At 39.7% G+C, this 17,689-nt stretch overlaps 1 protein-coding gene across 5 annotated transcripts in view; it reads left to right on the top strand.

Annotated features, from left to right (window-relative positions):
• Positions 1-17,689, top strand: part of casz1 (castor zinc finger 1) — a 207,482-nt gene that overhangs the window by 103,655 nt on the left and 86,138 nt on the right. For 2 of the 5 annotated variants that reach the window (XM_077542742.1, XM_077542754.1), the window contains exon 1: positions 9,641-10,009. The exons of 1 other annotated variant lie outside the window; for it this stretch is intronic. In XM_077542742.1, coding sequence (XP_077398868.1) covers positions 9,961-10,009 — 49 coding nt within the window. In that variant the 5' untranslated portion in view covers positions 9,641-9,960. Of the gene's footprint in view, positions 1-9,639; positions 10,010-17,689 lie in introns of those variants that run through there. 2 more of the 5 variants (XM_077542737.1, XM_077542762.1) reach the window with 2 other exon arrangements.

The following is a 17,689-nucleotide window of genomic DNA, read 5'->3' as shown; positions in this document are numbered from 1 at the left end:
GCCGATTCCAGCGACGACGAAGAATCTCTCATGATATAAAATCCTCCTCTTCCTCCTCCTCCATCATCTCCTTAAGCATCGAGTACATCTTCCAAAAGTAAGTTAAACTTCATTTTATTTATCTTATTACGTACATGTACATACTGTGTGTGTGTGTCTTTCGCTCTCTCTCTCTAACATACGTAGTACAGTACAGTACTGTACGTATTCTCTCCATTTTATTAAGTTTTTTTCAGTACAAACCAATGCAGGTTACTTGTACAAGCCTTAAACATACTTATATAAACCTTCAATATACTTATATAGGCTTTAAACATAAATTATAATACAAAATATAGCACTGAAGCAACTTACGAACAAATTCACCTTACGAACGATCGTCCGGAACCTAACTCGTTCGTAAGGTGGGGAGCGTCTGTATATGGAAGTTTTAGATCTTTGAGTTCCTCTTATAAAAAATGGTAGCAAAAACAAAAGTGTTGCATTTATAATTTTGTTGAGTATACTTTCAGTTTCACTTTTGACTTTGCATTCATAAATACCAACAGAACAGGGCACATCAAACACAGAGGAAAAAAACACCACAATGAATTAATGTAACAATAACACAAAGATGCCACTAGATAGTACCAACGCAATACTTTGCTTTAAAAGCCGAGATTTTCAATGAATAACGGAGGAGTTCAGCGTATATGCACATTTGGAAATGTCAAAACACAAAATATACAGGGTTTGCTGTCTGTATTACATGTTATTTATTTATTTAACATACATGTTAATTTTATTTGCTCAGTTGGGATCTATTCTCTGCACTTTTAAGTTCTGTCTTCCTGCATGGCCAGACTACACCATTTTTACAAGGTTTTTCAGTCACTGTTCAGGCAATCATTTGGTAGTCTATGTGTCAGCCATTCTACTTAGTACCATTGTTTTGTTGTGACGTCACCTCTCCTTCAGGGTCAGTAAAGTCCAGTCGCTGTATGAATGAGATAGTAACCATTTTTTCATTACAACATGTTTTATTAATCATCCTGTGAGGTAATATTGTAAAGTGCTTTGAGTGGCAAAAAGGTAGAAAAGTGCTGTTTTCATACTTCAGATTTAACATGTGGTTAAAGAATGAAAAGTTATTATATTTGAAAAAAAGTTGTTCACTAACATTATAAAGAAGGCCTATTAAGACAAAAGTAGCAGGTAAACTGTTGTTCTGACATTTTTTACTTAAATTTTGCTTGAGTTAAAATCAATCATCATTACATTTGATTTAACAGTTTGACATACATTCATTTCATTTGTTTAAATTATAACCTGCAAATTATTATTGATTGAATAAGTCGTACATCTTGACTCAAATTCTAAATTACTCATTCACAAATTGTGGCGTAACTCGCTCTAGCAGTTCCATAAAGCGAAAGCAGTGAGCATCAAAACGTCCAACTGTCAATTTTATATACAGGAAGCCAGGCCGTGGAACTTCTGAAGCTTTTTTAGAGAAATTAGCTTCAGTACAAAGAAATGTAAAACTATAATGAATACTTAAGAAGTTTTGCAATATAATGAGTTCATTTTTTAAAGAACATTGGTTATGACAGATGAGTGAATGAATGCCTACTAGCCATCATCATCATCAACATCATCATCAATCATCATCATGATCAGGGGGATTTAAACCTACGACCTACCTATGTTGCCGCTTTAAGCCTCGGCTAAGTCACTTTGTTCTTCCGTACCTATTCATTATCACATGAATAATCATCATCTGAGAAGGACATAGCTGAAGGCCCCGGGCCCAACCTGGTGTCCTGGACGCCGACAAGACCACTGCCCCACCCAGAGGTTGCTTTATGAACACAGGAGCCCCATAAATGAAATTAAGGTGTCAATTAGTCAATTACAGCATAATAACTCTGAGGGCAGACATTTAGAGACAGAGAGAATCTCGGCTAAGTTCATTTCCTGCGGCCCAAGAGCCTAGCGCTTGGCACACGTCACTCCCCACCCAGACTCGCTGAATAAGGGCCCCAGTGCTCTCCCTAATGTTATTTTCCCCTGGATATCTTTTTTGATCAACAATTTCCTTTCATGGGATTGTTTTTCACATGCTGGGGATGCACTATTTCTCTACCCAATTTGGCCAGGGAGAATTTTATAATTTAGTAATTAAAATCTTTGTTAGGCTTTAGAAATTGCAGCTAATTGAATTTAATAGGGAGATGAATTTCATTTTTATTTGATTAGCGGGACCCCTGGCATAGGTATTTATGGGAAAAACTCGACAAAAATATGCTGTGTGGGCTAAGATGGCATAATAGAATTACACCTAATCGGATTTCACTGTCATGAATTTCACTCTAATTTCACTATAATTTTCCATTAGATAGCTGGTTTACAAATATTTGCTCATCTGCGATGGGAAAGGCTATCTGTCTAAAATGATTACCGAGCAAGCCTTCAGAAATATGTCCCCCCCTCCAACCCCCCTCCCTTTTAAAAACCAGATTGCGAGGGATCAAAATTAGGAAGATTGCATTATGGATGTCTGCATCCGGGAGAGCAATGGGGGAGATATGATGATTACGGCCGGGGGATGAAAGCTGTGTCAAGAAAAATATATTACTCTAAAACATAGGCCTATTCTATCTACAAAATCTCTGCTCTCAGCACACTGCTGCCAAGTAACATACTATGTCATAATTCATGCACTAGTATAAACAGTGCGCAAATAAAAGAAAGCCCGTTGCAGCATGTTATAATATGACTTATGCGGCAGACAAACTCCATGTTAATTGCTTCCAAGTGTGTAACCATAATGAGATTCTGCTGTTATTTTCATTGTGTGCGTAAGTCGATGTATACACAGCAATTATTAAAAAAAAAAATCATACGGATTGTGAAAAATCATTGTCAGGAGTGATGCAAATGGCATTCATCAAGAGGTGCTGTTGCATTGCCATCATCATCATCGCCATCATCATAATCATCATCATCATCACCATCGAGCTTGCTTTAAGTTTATTATTCAGCTCAGTCCCTGCCCAAAAATAAATATATAATGCATTCTAAACAGACGTGAGAGGGAATAATATCCCACATCATAGGCAACCTCAAATAACACAAGGCTGAACTCTTGTTGAATCCCACTTTAAAAGCCCCTGCTTCAGAATTAAGCTTTTACACGTTCAATTTCCTTTCCAATTTGACTGCAACATGTCAGTGAATATAAGAGTAAACTTGTCTGTTGCCTGATGAAAACACAAACTCTTAATTTGTTGTGTTTAAAGTTAGATCAGTGGTTCTTAACCTTGCTGGAGGTACTGAACTCCACCAATTTCCTACGGCCATTCACCGGACCCTTCTTTATTGAAAAATAAACTATGTTTTCAAATTCAGGACATAGGTATAGGGTTTGCTGATGAATAAAATAGAGGGAAGACTTTTTATCGAATATGTCTCCCTTCACCTTGAATTCAAATACATACAGTTGAAGGAAGTTTCGCTAGATAGCTAGTTGTGCAGGTCTAGAATTGCTCAACTTGGCATTGCAAATCATGTATTTAGGACATACTCAACTCAACTCTGTATATATAGAGCACTTTAAAACAGCCACCGCTGTTTTCTTAAAATAGAACCCAGGGGCAGCAGCTAGAATGAAAACAGCAGAGGCCACAGAATTGAACCCTGTGGAACACCATACTTTACATCATACATGCAAATTCATATTACACATTCTTTTTTTTTGTGCTTGACATAGCTAGTATGGAGGGATTACAGTAATAAAGAAATCACACGAGGTACCATCACAACAGCCCCAAGTCGACTACTGAGTGCATCAAATTCCCTGCAGCACAGATAGGCCAAAAAATGTAGCGTAATCACCTGCAGCCAATGATGGCCAAGCAGGGCGTATCGTCAGGTGTGTGTCTTAGCCTCATCCGAACCCCTGAGACTGACTTACCGAACCCCTATGATTTGATGGAGGTTAAGAACCATTCAGTTAAATGCAGTTGAAGTTCCTCATGCTGTCCCCAACCAACCATTCCGAACATCCACCTGTCAGGGCTGAGCTCCACATTCAGTCCACTCTTGTAACCCCTCCCTCCCTTCCCTTCCGCTCACTCACTCTTTGGCCTGAGCTGCCGAGAGACAGAAAGAAGGGTTCGAGAAAGACAATCTGACTCCCAGCAAAGGTCAGATTTCTCACTCGGCATGTCTCTGGGCTTTGGGCACAAAAGCCACTGAATTCACATCTTTCAACTGGACCGTGGCCTTTGTCCCGGGAACGAGGGGTTGTGAGTGGGCCCTGCACCAGACCAGCCCCTCCTGGCGAGCACTGTGAGGGGCAGCCAAACGTCTGGCCCCGCTGGCCCTTTGACTGATGCGCCCCTGCCATGTCACATGCACGGCAGCACGCGCACACACTCACACACGTGCAAAATCCACCTTGCCCTCAACATTCTCCTGCACGGAGCATACAATAAGATGGGGCCACATCAAATGAAAAACCCCCACAGCTCCTTTTGAAAAGTAATGGTTTGGCCCCCAAAGATGGCAGCGCCAGAGCCAGTGGGTTGTGCTGCAGCCACCCTCCCCTGCTGAGGATGTTGCCACTTGAATAGAATGTGCCCCTCCAAGTCCACTCGAATGATACTGTAGCTATGTACTTCAACTTTTAAACAGACATTGGCACAACATACTCTCAAAGCACATTCCACCAAAGAAAAGCGCTCCACAATATAAACGTCTAATGCCAATAACTTTATCCACATTGTTTTCCATTACTTAGATTTCCACTTAGATGGATCACAAGTCTTAATGGAACATTCTGGATATTGCCAAAGAAAATGCAATGATGCATTTGTATTCACCACTGAAATATTAGCATTAAAAACTGCTTCAGCACAGACTATTTTTGTCTTTGACAAAATCCTGACTGGAATATTAGATTGTTTCTTGGCCGGATTTAAACAACAAATCTTCATTCCCAATTTAGGGCCTACAGTATGTCCATTTTTTGGTGTTGTAAGTTATTTTCAACCCATATGACTCATACCTGATAATGTGCGAACATATTTAGTATTTAGTATGCCACGTATTTGCACATTTCCAAAAAGCAGTAAAAGCGCCACACATGGGAACAGAGACAGAAGTGACAACATTGAACAACAACAACAACAATGAAACAAACAAAACAAATGTGATGACATAGCGTTCACTTTGGTCTGGACTGACTGTACCCTGGGGAACGTGGCCATTACTACACTGGCTGCCTTTCTTTTCTCTATTTATTGGCCCTCCAAGCTTTTGTTTTGACATGGTATGTTGTTTTAGATAAATGCGAGTGTGTGCGTGTGTGTGTGTTTATGTTGTCTATCAGTGTATTTGATGACATCTGGCTTACATTGACGAGCAATGCAGCCACATTAGTAGATTCATTTAATATCAGATTTCTATCCTCATATGATCAAGGCCTGATTTAGATCATCCTGAAACCAGCTAAGATAAACTTCAGTTACTGCTGACTGTAGTATAGAAAATAGATGAATGGATGGATGACTTTATTCATATCTTTGTTTTTTCAGGTTATGTAAGAAAAAATGCTTAGTCTAATTGAATTCAATCGAAAAAGACACTTACAACTACCACACAACTTTTTGGAGAAAAGCATGAAAAGGTTACTTTGCTTAACTCATCAGAATTACTTTTTCCAATGTAAATCCACAAAATGTCCTTTAAAATACAGTACAGGCCAAACGTTTGGAAACACCTTATCATGCAACGCATTTTCTTTATTTTCATGAATATTTACATTGCAGATTCTCACTAAAGGCATCAAAACCATGAATGAACACGTGTGGAGCTATGTACTTAAAAAAAATGGTGGAATAATTGAAAACATGCTTTATATTCTAGTTTCTTCAAATTAGTCCCTCTTTGCTCTCATGGGTTTTTTTTTGTACACGTTTGGTATTTCCTCGGTGAGCTTCAAAAATAGTCACCTGAAATGGCTTTCCAAGAGTATTGAAGGAGTTCCCAGAGGTGAGAATGCCAAAAGTGTGCAAAGCAGTAATCAGAGCAAATTAAAATATTTTGAAGAAACTAGAATCTAAACATGTTTTCAGTTATGTAAAGTACATAACTCCACGTGTTCGTTCTTATCTTTGTTGCCTTCAGTGAGAATCTTCAATGTAAATAGTCAGGAGAATAAAACAATTGACACATTGAATGAGGTGTGTCTAAACTTTTGGCCTGTACTGTACTGTATGTCTATGGTCATGTTGATATGTGATATGATAGTTAGCCTATTTTGTGTGTGATTTGTATCAAATGTTTAAATGGCACCAGACGGACAAATTAAGATAATTATCTGTTTAGCAACATGACACAAAATGCTACGAGTAAAGATTCTGTTGTGGATTTTTTTTTAAGGTATTTCAAAAACAATAAAGCCTCACAAGCTAACAAATGGATTTACAATAATGTGTTTAGATTTGAAGACAAGACCACAATCTTCTTTGTGTACAATATGATTGTCCACATCATACAGAACTAACTTTACTGGGATAATTTCTGAACTTGCCAAAGCATCGGTTTTGGGCTTGGTTTCACTTAAATACTAAAACTCTTGAATAAGCATCAGTCCTCAGATAAGCATCACCATAGATGACCTCATCAGAAGCAAAAATAACAATATGCTATTAATAAATTTGAAAAATACTTAGTTAAAATAGTTAAAATATAGTGTTATCTTGGATTTTAACCTCTAAAAAAAGTTGTACAATTTGAATTTTTACTTAAATTGAATGAATTTCATTATACGTGACGTCATATCACATGAGCCATCAGTGCACCTGGTTTGTAGATTCCATTGTTGTGAGCTGATGTCTGCGTCACCTTTTGTTATCTTCAACGAAGATGTTGTTTTGTCCAACACTTTCCCTGAAAGGGCGATCATGCTCAGTGAAAAATATCACCATGAAAGTTACTGTGAAATAAGTAGAATTAAAATAATACTTGAATGACTCAGGCAGTGTTGAAGTGCATCCATCCACCCATCCATCCATCCATTTAACCAACCAACCAACCAACCAACCACCCACCTACCTATACCTACCTGCCTACCTACCTTCTCGGCGGTTTGTGAACTCACAAATCCTGTGTTCACCTTGCAGCGCAAGGTTAGGCTTTATGACCAAGTCAATCAACTCAAAGATTCACCGGAGATCGCAGAAGTCATTGTGGTGCCAAATCTAAGTAAAAGCATCACTTTCGTGAAACATTCCGTATTTAACAATTACAGTAAATAGTCTTGATAAAATTGAGGATGCTGATATGTTTTTGAGAGGTAACGCATACGTTGAAATCCATATGTTGGATCAAAGCCGATCAAGTTTATAACAGTAATTAAGAAGGTAAGCACTATAATTTTTCCTCTAGGAGAGACTGTTTTCCCTTTATGTTCTCAGACGAGTCATCACAATTTAGAAATGAACCAAAACCTGTTTTATGTACATTTTTTTTTTCTTGCTGACAACACTCAAGCCAGCATGGTGTATCATTGCATGCTGGTTCACAGCCATAAACTTGTTCATTTCCTCTTTTCTCTCTCCAATAAATGCTAGTTAGGACGCAGCTTCATCCAATGTTGTGCCCTTTTGTAAACTCTGCATTCTTTACATCAAGTGATGTTGACAGTACAGGGGGTAATATGTCCAAATGGTCTCGAGGCACTTTGCATGCCACTGCGGAAAAAACTGCCAGGCAAATACGAGGTTTGACTTATAAAGTATTCATTGTCACCTGGTAACAGCCACCCTTTATCATTTCACCTGAAATTACAACAAAAACTGATAGCTTATCAGAGGGAGGCACGGAGAGAAAGTGAGTATTATATGACGTGGGAACTATATTTGTGTGAGAGATGAAACTGATTTGCTCTAAGCTAAAAAGCCATAAACATTTTTTCCCCTTTTTTCTATCCTTTCATCGACTCTTGATTTTAAGACACACCTCACCTTTATAACAAGCATTTTTGGATGTTACGTACCTCTTAAATTACTAATAAGGGGTGCACATAACTAGTGTGTAGTTAAAATATGAAATGATTTTATGTCAAGCATTTTGCATTTTTCTTTTGTTTGTGGGGGAGCGAAGAAGTAGATGGGGCTTATTAAATTAAATTAAATTGTTTGTTTGATCCCTTTGCTCTTGTGGTCTAGGGGATCTAGCTGTAAGTGTACTGTAAATACAAAATGCAAATTGAAAGTGGTCATTTCAGCTAACAAAGCCAAGCCGTTGATTGATTTGGATAAAAAGTCAAAAGTCATACTAACTATAGTAATGTCACCCTCTTAGAATAACGATCAAAAACATATTTTGACAAAAATTTGTGGGGTGGTGGCCACCTCTGCTAAAACTGGCTAGATTTTACTACAAGATATATAGTAAAAGATACTTAAACAGATTATTCAGTTCAACCCATTAAATGAAAATGTTAATACATATAATATAATCAGTATTTGTTTCAGTTTTTCTTGGTTTCTGAAAAAAAAAGAAAATAGAAAAAAATGACTTTGGCCATTGGGAGGGTGACGTTGATATGTCGCTACTCAGAATAGTGAAGATAAGAAAAACTGTTTGCAACCATTAAAACTGTCTGGCAATCATCTGCAACCTTAATATCATTCCTGTCATTTTTACCTGAAACGCCTAAAAACGGTACAAAAGGTAAATTTAAAGCTCTTCTTGAACTATTTGGGGTGTCTTTTTAAAGAAAACACTTTGATTTTGATTTTTTTCCCCCTAACTTATCTCCTCAGTCTCATTAGGACATGCGTTGGAGCCCATCCCAGCTGTCATCAGGTAGAGACCGGGTACACCCTGAACTGGTTGCAGCCAATCGCATGGCACAAATACACAAACAACTATTCACACTCACATACACACCCAAGACACAATTAGAGTGTTCAATTAACCTACCATGCATTCTTTTTTTAATGTGTGAGGAAGCTGGAGTATCTGGAAAAAACCTACACAGGCACAGAGAGAACAGGCAAACTCCAATAATTGAAGGCCGGACCGCAGATTCAAAATCACGACCTTTGCACTGTGAGGCGGATGTGCTAAGATAAATATGATTGTTTCATATACAACAATAATAATAATAATAATAATAATAATAATGTGTCACATTTATATTGCACTTTATTGCTCTACACCAAATGACAATTATCACAATGGTTAATTAAGGTTACATTATCAAAGTTTTGTTGCTGTTACAAATACGAAATTATTTTTGTTTCACATCCATTTAGTCTTTTAGCAATAAGTAACATTTGATTTTGAAACTATACTGCATTACCTGTTTTTTAATGAAAACTGTGAATATGCATAAAATACTTGTTTCTCCCTAAACGAAGAAAAAAAGAGCTCCGCTAATTTGAATGGAGGCAGCACAGGCTCCTCCCCGAGAGAGTTGAAAGGCTAGAAGAGCACAAAGATGGAAAAGGCCAGCCCACTGAGGGAGGGAGTTAAAAAAAAAAAAAAAAAAAAAGAGTGCAGGGGCTCCTCTGCCATAATTTCCTATCAGCCTATTGAGACGACATCACCAGCAGCTTGGTCTGTGCGTGTGTGCATGGAAGCAAAGCAGAGGGCGAGAGAGAGGCAGGCGCACCAGAGAGAGAAAGAGAGAGAGAGAGAGAGAGGAGGGAAGGGGGAGGCTCCATATTCTCTCACCTACCTCCCCCCAAGCCACGGGAAGGAGGGGCCAGAGCCAAAGCTGCCAATCAAATCTGCTTGTGGCAGCCGGCATTATCGCAGCAACAAACTATTGACAGATTACATGTCAAGGAGTTTAGTGCATGATTGAAGGAAGCCCCTTTTTTGTTGTAGTCACTTTTCCGCTTGATCTGCCCCTCCACCGAGCAACGTTTGAATGACTTTCCACCAGAGTTGAGTAGTATTATGAAAGTTACATGTCTGAGAGGATTTAACTTCGACTTCCCTGAATATGGTGAGTACTCCTCTTCTTTTCCCACTCGTTTCCCAGGTATTTTTTTTTTTGTATGCAGACAGTTAAAGGTGTGCCTTTATCTCACTCCCTCACACACACACACACACACACACACACACACCTACACACGCACATGCACACACACACTCAGGGGGGAAGTTGTTCATGATTAAGCTATGTGCCAGAGAGGACGGCATACTGTATACAGTATACCTAAGTGTTGCAACACCCTTATTTATAGCACTTTTCAGAGTGCCCAAAGGTGACTGCAATATCAAATACAATCGCCTCCCGTTCCACTCAGTGTTGACACCATAAAGTACACATGTGAAGAAAGTTCACGAGACCAGTTTCATTTTCTCTTGCCTGACACTTTCTTTCTTGTTTTCAAACAAATTCTCATCTTTTTGTTAGCAGGCCAGCATATTTTGACTGTACAAATACAGGTGTTGGTTTTCTCCACAGAGGGACTGACAATGCCATTAGGATAGAATGAATGGCCTAAGGATTTGTTGCCAAGGGGACAAAGCAAACAAACTGTTTTGTTGTCACACATGTAAATGGTGCAGGGCAGTCACTCTTTGCACCTTTTCAGGTAATTCTGAATAGTGTGTGAGAATAATATGTGTTGTGCAGTATCAACACTGAAGAAGGAAGTTGAGATGAAAATACTGTATACGCAGTGAATGGTATGGTGGCAAAAATGCTGCTTATTTCTCTACTTGGTACTTGTGGGGACGAGCTCAATTACAGCGTCTGGGTGTCATTGTATTTTCTTCTTAAGGAAAGGGTTTGCTTTTATTTTGATAATTGCTATAGCAAAGTAACATTTAGTTCTTTTTGTTTTTTGTGTGTCTGCGTGAACGCGTCTAATGTTTATACGGGTGTGTTTTCTGTTGACGTGCACTGTGTGTGTGTGCGTGTGTGAGTAGTTGCTGTACAATTTATTTAGTATAACTACACAATGTATCACGCTTTACAAAATTTCCATGTTATATTTTCTATTTAAAAAAATATTAATACATAATTGTTTATACATTATAAAATAGTTGTGTACAGTTATGTATACAAGTAATAAGCATATTTGCTGTGCTGTAGCTCAGTAATAAATAATATATTGTTTTACAAATATATGAAGATGCAGAATTATTATGTTTCGTACATTTTTTCCTAAACTGTAATTTACTCTCGTCGGCTTTTGCTGGAGGCTGTTATTTTTAATATGTTTGTATGACACTTATGAACTCCCTCTGTTAGCAGTTTTTTTGTTTTCTTGTCATTCAGAGTCCATCTTATTGGCACTTGAGCTCATCATGATGGAGAAATTAAAGCGCTTCTAAGGAGGACAGTTCACGTTCCGTTTAAGTAGATGTTGTCCACAAACTCATGCGAGTCAGGCTTGCGGGCTCGCCTGTCATGTGTGGTCACTGTCGCCTGTTCACTTTTAGGCGAGAATAACAGTGCAGTGAGGCTCCTATCGCGACACACCCTAATTTCAAACTTTTCGCCAGCTGGGAAGATGTTTTTCTCCCCACTTATGAGTCATAATGTTGATTGCTTTCACCCTGACAGAGTTGTCTCATTAACCCTTTGTGGCACCCTCCATCTTTTATGGCCTTCCACAAAAGCAGGATGAAATGAGGGAGGACAACATGTCGTGGTCTGAAGGGCCTCAATAACCTTAGATCACAATTTAGTCATAACCTGAATCATTTTGATGTCCAAGCAATAAAATATGCTGTTGCGCTCCTATTTCTCCTGCTCCTCGGATGACAGTAAATTTACATTTTTTAATTAAACTAGCCAGAATTTTTATTGGGGGGCTGGGTTATGCTAATAAGAATGTTGTGTACAGCAGATTAACAGAGTTTTGAAATAAATTTAACAGGCAGGCGTTTAGAAAAAAAAAAGTGAGTCTTTCTCTTAAAGGTCTTTCACAACAATTTCTCCTGGGGATTTCATAAATGAGGAGCCTGATGGAGTTCTCCTCATCCTCTGTCAACTAATTAAAATAAAAAATATACATTTTTAAAATTATTTTTTTCCCCTTGTCAAAACAGAAGCATAGAGATACATTTGATTATATGAGGCAATAGCAAGCTCGACTCTTAACACACCCTAAAAAAAACTCCCAAATATTTTCCAGTTCAGGATTTCATTTTTTATTTAAAAAAGTTTTTTTGCCACTCATTTCATGATGTTGTTTAAATATTTTTTTTCAAAATAAGTGTTGGTTGAAAATTATTGTAAATTGCAGTGTTTAAATACCGCTTATATATTTGTGGAGTTTTATGGTCCGCTCGCACTGCTTGATTGATGTTTTTCATGTGTGTGTGTGTTTTGCTTGGTTTGTGCAGAGGGAGAAGAGAGGGGACAGGAGACAAGGGGAGGGTACTGCATGTGTGTGTGTATGTGCGCGTGTCTGTGTGTGTGCTCGGGGTATATGCAGAGAGAGGGACAGCAGAGTCCCGATTGAGCATGTGCCCAGTCATCAACTGGCCTTTTTTAAATTTTTGAAGCAAACAAGTGAGATCAAACGGTGGTATCAAGTCCAGATGCACGTGGGCTGTCCCGCATCTTCCCGCAGTAGTCAAAGTGCTGGCGGCTACTTGATATGGGCCACGAGTAAGGCAAGTGGCATCAACACCCCCTTTCTTCACGGCTGTGCACTCATGCAGTGGCCGGCACCTAATTAAAACCTCAAAGCTCCCCGTCACCAATATGGAGTAATGGCCTAATTAATACTCTGAGCAGAAATTATTATGGAATTATAAAAAGGTTGCACCTTGGGTCTTTTTGGATAGAAAATAAAATCCACTTTTTTTTGCACATATATGTTGGAATATAGTTTTTTATCTGGCAGAGCAAATTAAAGCCTAAAATAAAATGATACAAAAATAAAATATTAAAGAAGCTTCAACTTGTATCCTTCTCTTAATTCTACATACAACATTAAAATTTCACAGGGAGAAAAGGAGAGAGAAATAATCTCAAATCATTGATATGCCGTATAAGAGGGCAAAATGGGAAATGAAGAGGTAATTAGCAGAGTGGAAGACTTTGGCGTGTTTGTCTGAAAGCGCGGTCTCCACTGGCTATGAATGAATTTGCATGCTTCGCTTATCGAGGCGCACTTATTAGGCGGACTGAAAGAGAGATTAAGCCGGCGCAAAATGTGGTGACTAATCCTTTTAAATGTGGCAGCGGGTCTTTAGGTGCAAACCGGGCGGCCCGCGCGTACGTTGGCTGCAGTGGAATGTGACAACGGGTGGCAACTTTGATGTGGAGTTTGGCGAGGGCGCTGATTGGTGACCATCTCATGACCCTCTTATCTGTGCAACCAAACCATGTGTGGCCCTGTATTCGAATTTTTTTTTTGTTACTAATTCCTTGTCCTATAATTGTGTGTGTTTCACTTTGTGTGTCTTGATGAAAATGTACGGAACAGAGAATCTTTCCCCCCTTCCCTCCCTTGCGCTGGGAGTGAGGAAATATTTGTTCTGCCGAGTTACGGAGCCAGTAGCCCTGTCCTCATCCGTAATTGACTGCAAACATGAATGTCTAAACACTGCTCACACTCACCCTCCACTTCAGCATCCACCTCTTGCTTTTGCTTGGTGGTGACATTAAGGTCAGCAATGATTCTTCCTCTCTGTGCGTGTTATATCTGAAGGCCAGCTGCTCATTTTTGTCTGTGCCAACGGAAAGAGAGAAAAAGAGACAGAGAGACAGAGCCGAGCAGGCCGAGTTTGCTGTATTTCTTTCCTTTTTTTAGTCAGTAACTTGATAGGATTACATGGTTCTGGAGCCTACACCTGTTAAGAGGCTGTTAGAAGAACAGTTGGCAGTCCCGTGGCCACGCAGCTAAGCTTTTTTCCCCCCTCCCTATCTGCTGTCCGTTTTGTGTCGCCTTGTGGGGATTTTACCCGGCGCATGTACTCAGGGAGTTCATTTTGCGGCGGGGCAAGCGCTCCTTGTGTCATGCGAGTATGTGTTCAAGTGTGTATCCTGCGTCAGTGTGTGTGTGTGTGTATGATTGGGTCGCCCTCCCTTCTCCTGAGACTCATTGTCTCCGTGCAGTCGCGCTTCCCTCTCTGACCTCAGTCACACGGGCAGAGCCACCCCCGTAAGAACGAAGACGCGACACAAAGACTTCAAATTTGGTTTGTTTTTCCTGGCGGGTTGAGGACAGGTGTTGGCAGAGCTGTAAAATGCCCAAATACTGGTTAAACCAGACCATTTAAATGATTAAGGGTTAGGTTGAGAACATTTGTGCATATTTTAGGAGTGCCAAAGACCTGTTGTCAATCAAAAATACTTTTGGAAGGAGTGGAGAAATGAGTAATGCATAAAATGTCTTGCTTGTTTTCTCTTGTTCGTGTTTTATTTAAGAGAAAAACAGTGGTGAATTGTTGTCTCAAGCCGGGAGAGCGATTGCGCAGGAGACCGTTTGGAAGTGGTGACGGTTATCAGAAAAATCACATTTCAGTTGCCTGTTTTGCGCCTGGGTGCGAAGTTTCCCACTGCCTTATTTGGCATTCAGCAGCTCCGTCACTTTCTGGAGGCCTTCAGCACCTGTTCCCCCCCATTGTGCCGGCATTTTCTATATTTGGCAAGAAGTGGCGACTCTTTGGATTGGTGCGTAGGTCACAGTTTGTACTAGTTTGAGAGGCATAAACTTGATATTCTCATGTCTATTTTTGTTTTTCTCCCGCAGTTGTTCAGCAGACAATATTAGACAACATGATTCACCCCTCGAGGACCAAACATTTCTCAGCGGGGCTTTCTAAATGTCATGTATGATATTGGCACGCCGCCTTTCCACGGCCGCAAATGATCTCCCTTCTGAAGCGCAGGAGAAATAAAAAAGAGCAAAGTTAATACATATCTCGGGCTAACTTTTAATTGTTCTGATATGCAATCGCTAAATGACAATAAAAAAAAAGGAGGACAGCCACTTTAAAAGCTTTATCTCTGCTGCTCTGCGCTCAAAGTGTCATGTCCATAACAACACCACCTGATCTACAGAGTAAAATAACCGCTTAGGCTTATTGTTTGGACAATATTGGAAACCCCCCCCCCCACCACCACCACCGCCACCCCGACGCCCCAGCTCCCCTCGCTGCTCCGCTCCCCTCTCCCTTGATTCATTTCACCCACTGTCCTCGGCTGCTGGAAAATGGCGTTAATTTTTTTATTACCTGTTTGACTCTCCAGCCTTATTACTGTAGCCCCTTAATGTTCCCTGTAACCGTGGAAACCAGATGAATAAATGTCCGCCAAAGAAAATGAGATGATTAAACAGGTCACCCTTGCAAAACAAATTCGCTTGGTCGAGCGCAATTTGTGTACCAAGCGGCTGTCTTAACAGTTTGCTAACAAGGGGATTGTTTGCCAGACTCATTCAAGAGGGGGGCTGGGGGGTGAAGATATCTTGGAGGGAAGGGGGTTGATTGAAGAGATAATATTTTAGATGGCCGCGCAATTTGTCTCAACACTTTATTCTTTGTGATAGTCTGGTGTATGTTTATGATTGAAAGTTCCACCTTCATTCTTTGCAAACGGCACTTTTTGCTGCCCGCACGCGTGCGTGCTTATTTAAATCATGTTGTTGTCAGCGGCATTTGGTGTGCGATCATCAGCAAGTGCGGTGGCAAATAGAAATCTCCTCATTTATGTGGCAACCAATCATTACTGCTAATTGTCCTTGAGGCCATCTGTATAGGGTGGCTCGTCCTCTGCGGGTGTTGGTGCGGTGCCGGTCATGGATTTACAAGTACCCGACCCAACTCGTAGTCGGCACAAAAAAAACCCCTATCCGATAGGCACCGCCATAATGAGAAATGTTCTTCTCCCGCCCACAAAAATGATAACGCAAACACTATCATGGTGGCAAACGATCGCAAGGTTTGTTTCCTTTGTTAACCTTATGCATTTCCATCATGCACCAAGTCTAATGTTCTCAGTCAAAACACGTTGACACCAATCAGTATAGTATAGAGATGTAAACGCTTATCCTGCCACTTTCTGTGTAAGAGGGATGTTGATAATGTGACAGGGTAAACAGTTACAATGTGACGCAAACTCATAATTAGCGATGGGCAGCTGATACCGGCCTCTTTTTTTTAATATAAATATTTTTATATTTTATTTTCTATTTGTGGAGGCTGCTGATACTAGCCACTGATACTCATTGCAAAAAAAAAATCAAAAAACAATCTGACATCGAGAAAGTCTTTCCTGGCAGTAGTTGGCACTATACTGGTGCGGTTTGGTACATTGGTGTGTCATCATCTTCATCAGAAAGAAAAGTCTTATATATAAAAAGTACCAGTGGTATCGGTACTCATTATCTATTAGTTCTCAAAGAGTGAATGTTCAATTACTGGTGTGGGTCTGAAAAAAAGTGATATCGAACATCACTACTCATCATAATAGTGTAGCATGCTGACATTTTACATAATCACACAATTGTTAATCTTCTACACATTTTGTTCTTTCACTGTCATAAAGAAGTTCTTGTTCAGTCTTTTGAACATTAAAATGTAATTTTCATCATTGTTCATAAATTCTCATAAGTCCCCCCCCCCAAAAAAAAAATTAAAAATAAAAATAATAATAATAATAGTGCTGTGGTAAAAAAAAAAAAATATATATATATATCATGTTATTAATTATTGCTGAAGATGTCAAATTCTATTTATTTACCTGCAATCCTGTTTTCAGTGACCCAACACCAAAGTGAGTAGGCTAAAACTTGGGTCTACAAACTGTAAATTCAGTAAGAATATATTTTCAAAATGGTACCAGGGCAAGAGCTTACTAAAAATGAAAGTATAAGCGTTAAAGCACTTCCTGATGCTTCAGGGTGCTCTGTTTATGTCTAATGTTCTAGTAAATGAGTTAAACACTATACATGTTGGATTGGACCAGGGCCGTGCACAGGTGCCTGAGAGGAGACATTGAAAGCACATCTGCTTGTGATAAAGAGGACATCATTTTCAAAATTTGTCAAAAATGCACTGGCGCCAGAGAGAATGCAGGTTCAAACCTTTCTGAGAAACAGTGTAGCCACACGTTAACATATGCTGATAATTTTCCGGGTGAATTCGAGAGATGAAGCCACATAACTAATCAAACTTGTTAAAGTCCGGGATGTGGCTGTGGTGTTGTTCATGGAGGGATGCCAACGTGTGTGCCACTTAAGGGTGTTGCCTGTTTGCACTGATGCACCACCAGCACTTAGTGCCATCTTGCTTAGGAAAAAAGCCACATGGCTCTCAGCCCATGACAATTTATCCTTTTACCAATTCCAATCATTTATCCCACATTTGGCCTTAAAAATCAGGAAGTCATTTTCTCAGGGGAGAGTCATGGCCCTTCCTTGGATAGGTGATAGGGAGACATCTTTTTTTTTCTCCACTGTCAGAGGGGGTATTTCATCCCAATACCGGGACACTATAGCTCAAAACTGAAAAGCACTTATGCATTATTGATGTTTTAATTTGTGCAAATGCCCAAGTCTTTGTTAAGTGATTATAGTGCTAGGGAGATAACAGGGGAGGTACTTTTCTATGAAACAAGAGCTTGCTTGCCGGCCGCACTGGGAGGCCATTGAACTAAATCTAACAAGCTTCTCGTCTGCTCAGTGAGACGGAGCTTGCGTTGAGCGGGCGCGCG

The sequence above is a fragment of the Vanacampus margaritifer genome, chromosome 1, assembly GCF_051991255.1.
Source record: "Vanacampus margaritifer isolate UIUO_Vmar chromosome 1, RoL_Vmar_1.0, whole genome shotgun sequence".
NCBI classification, from domain to species: Eukaryota; Metazoa; Chordata; class Actinopteri; order Syngnathiformes; family Syngnathidae; genus Vanacampus; species Vanacampus margaritifer.
The sequence above is the reverse complement of the archived record's forward strand: the minus strand, read 5'-3'. Positions and strand labels throughout refer to the sequence as shown.